A 3,354-nucleotide genomic window follows, 5' to 3' on the forward strand; every position below is an offset into this window, starting at 1 on the left:
AAAGAGTTTCAAAGGCAAGAAAAGAAGCAACACTGACTGCTTCCAAATAAAGTAGTGATGAAAACAGTTCACAGAATCAAGCAATAAATCTATTCATGTCCTTACTGAGAGCAATTCAATGGCACAAGAAGCCATGGGATGAGGAGTGAAGGGGAGTTGATAAAATAGCACATAGACGACTCTTTCAACAAGTGTGGCTGTGAGCAGAAGGTGAGGAAAATTAGTAATTGAAGAGGGACATTAAATCAGAAGGCCTATTTATGTGTACACTAGCATGTATCTGAGCGCATCTAAGCATGTGTGTATGGCACATAGGGGCCTATACAGGGACACGTTTAACTGTCAACAGAAGAAAACAGAAGTTAAAAAAAAGTTTAAAGACTGAAAACTACAAGAAAGAATAACAATCACAAAACCAAGTCCCTGAGAAGGCAGGAGATGATGCACTAACACAGAGAACTAAACTGGGATTAGGAAAACAGCCTTTCCGCAGATCAAAAGGACAGGTGTTCCCAACAGTTAAAAAACATGTTCAGGGACTAGCAGGTGATAGGATTGTTGGGCACTGGATTCTTACGTGGACAATCGCGGTTTAAGTAGTGGACCCAGCGGCTTGAAAATGACACTGAGCATGTGTGCATGCATGCCCAAAATCCCAAGAGGAAAAATAAGAGAGAGATTTACAACATGGCCATTACCCCGGGGGAATGATTTCTCACTTTCTCTCCCCACCCCTCTACCGTGCACATGCACCATGTGGTCAAAAAAATTCAAATCTGGGATAAGGGAGCTACTTTTTTACGTGCTATGTAGGAGACAAGGTCCTTTGGGCAGGAGAACATAGTATACTGGCATAGGTTTAAGACAAGTGAAAAAGAAAACAGCCACTGCAGAGACCAGGATAATGTAGCTGCTAGGAAAGCAATGGGACTATAGGCAAAACTAAGGCTCCTACTGAAGTCTGTGACCAAGAATTAATACAGGCACCCATCTGCAGGGTGGTGTTTTTTTTTTCCTAACAATTTCTTTTCTTTTTCTTTTTTTAACAATTATTTAATGTTTATTTATTATTATTATTTTTTAATTTGACCAGAGAGAGATGGAAAGTAGGAAAGCAAGGCACCAGGGTCCAGGACTCAAACCACACTCGGCCATGTGGGGGTCCAGCAACCCTACCAACATGCTGGCCTCTACAGGGTGTTTTTCTGCAGGTGAAAGTCCGAGAATATTAAAATGATAAACAGCTAGGGGTCACCAAGTGGCATAATGATTGGGGCACTGGATTCCCACATAGCCAACCATAGTTTGAGTCTTAGACTTGGTGACTTGCTTCTCACTCTCTCTGTCTCTCTCTGGTGAGTACATGTGCCCAGAAGCAAATTAAAAAAAATAATAATGATAAACAAAATTAAAGAAAGAATTATTAAAAAAAAAATAGACAGCTAAATTCAACTAGGACTAGAGTTTTACGAAGCAGGTATCACAGGACAATAAGATTAAGGAACTCCTCAAGGCCTCCTGTAAGGGAGAAGATAATGTGATGGACTATGGAATCTAAGTTCATCAAGAAAGCAGTCAGGACAGGAAAGAGCAGATGGCAAAAATATAGAGGGATTTATGGACTAGAAAACCTAAAAAGTTAGAAATAAAAGTATACTAGCAATAACTGAATAAGGGAAGAAAAGAGGTTGTAGTTAGTGACTAAAATGTCTGAATTTTAATTTCAGAAGTAGAGTAATTCTTAATTTTTACAAAATACCATGCCTTTGGATACCTAAAGTGGAGAGAAAAGGTCACTGGAAATAAGCAAATTTGCCAGGTAGATAAGAAGGGAGAACAGAGCAGGCAGAAGAAATGAAATAGCATGGTACTCAGAGAACTCCAAGCAGTTTGACATTCTAAAACTAAGAATTGAGAGCGCCAGCAGGTGGCATGGTGGTTAAGGCACTGGACTCTCACATGGCCGACTGCGGTTCAGGTCTCATGCCTGGCGGGCTGAAAATCATGCTGGGCCTATGTGCATACATGCCCAAAGTCCCAGGAGGAGAATGGAAGAGAAAGGAATGCAGCATGGCATTTTCCCCTGGGGGGTGATTTCCCACTTTCCTTCTCACTGTCTCATTCTATCTCTCTCTGGAGAGCACATGCACCCTATACCAAAAACCCAAAACAAAAAAGGACTGAGATAAGAAAGAAGCAAGAGGGGGACCACCAGTTGGCGTAATGGCTATGTTGCTGGACTCCCATGTGGCTGACCACAGTTTAAGTCCCGGACCCGGTGGCTTAAACTCACGTGAGGCCCATGTGCGTGGGTGCCCAAGATCCCGAGAGGAGAATGGAGGACAAGGGACTGTGGTGTGGCCATTCCCCCTGGAGGGTAATTCCTCGCTTTCTGTATGTCTCTTGTCAATCTGGCAAGTGCACACACCCTATAGCAAAAACCTCTCAAAAAGAAAAAAAAAAAATAAGAAGAAGAAGAAAGAAGCAAGAGGGAAGAAGCAGATCTTGTACATCACGGTAAGTATTATGTCATAGTAAGTATTATGTTTTTCATCTGGAATGCAATTTGTGCAGAATGAGAGCTCTCTTCAAATATCTGAAGGGCTGTCAGATTAAAAAAGAATTAAGACAACTTCTAGGAAAGAGGAATGGGGAAAATATGAAAGTAAATTAAAGTAGAATGTTCTGAAGACTAATGACTATATAAATAGATTATCTTGAAAGAAACTAAACTCTATTACTAGACATGTTTAAACAAAACTCAATGCCAATTGGCCTACTACATAACAGAATCTATTAGGGGACATTTTAAGTACTTCAAACTCACAAGACAGATATCACTTACCAATTCTACACCTATTACTCCTGCACCAATAACAACCATTTTTTCTGGAACTTTTTTTAAAGATAAAGCACCTGTAGATGACACTATTGTATCTTCATCAATCTATAATAAGAAAAACAGAAGACAAAATTAAAATTATTTAGTAAAAAACTAGTGATTTAAAAACTGCAATCTCACTCAGTAAAATCACTAAACATACTAAGTTACTTGTGTTAAGGTATAAAATGCATATACCCAATTCATTAAATCCCATTAAACATACTAGCTTTAGGGACCAGCACATGGCATAATGGTTACATCACTAAACTCCCACGTAGTCGACCGTGGTTCAGTCGTGGACCTGGTGGCTTAAAACTCACACCAGGCTCGTGTGCATGTATGCCCAATATCCCAAGAGGAGAATGGAGGAGAAGGGACTATGGCATGGCCATTCCTCCGGGGGGATGATTTCTCACTTTCTATCTCTCTATCTCTCTGGCAGATGCACACAACCTATAGCAAAAAAAAAA

The 3,354-nt window shown here is 40.3% G+C and overlaps 1 protein-coding gene across 1 annotated transcript in view; it reads right to left on the reverse strand.

Moving 5' to 3' along the window:
* DLD (dihydrolipoamide dehydrogenase) overlaps positions 1-3,354 on the reverse strand; it is a 27,253-nt gene that overhangs the window by 10,208 nt on the left and 13,691 nt on the right. The window contains exon 8 of the mRNA XM_006161140.3: positions 2,846-2,947. Coding sequence (XP_006161202.1) covers positions 2,846-2,947 — 102 coding nt within the window. The remainder of the gene's footprint in view (positions 1-2,845; positions 2,948-3,354) is intronic.

Source organism: Tupaia chinensis, unplaced genomic scaffold, assembly GCF_000334495.1.
Source record: "Tupaia chinensis unplaced genomic scaffold, TupChi_1.0 Scaffold138322_1, whole genome shotgun sequence".
Lineage (NCBI taxonomy): Eukaryota > Metazoa > Chordata > Mammalia > Scandentia > Tupaiidae > Tupaia > Tupaia belangeri.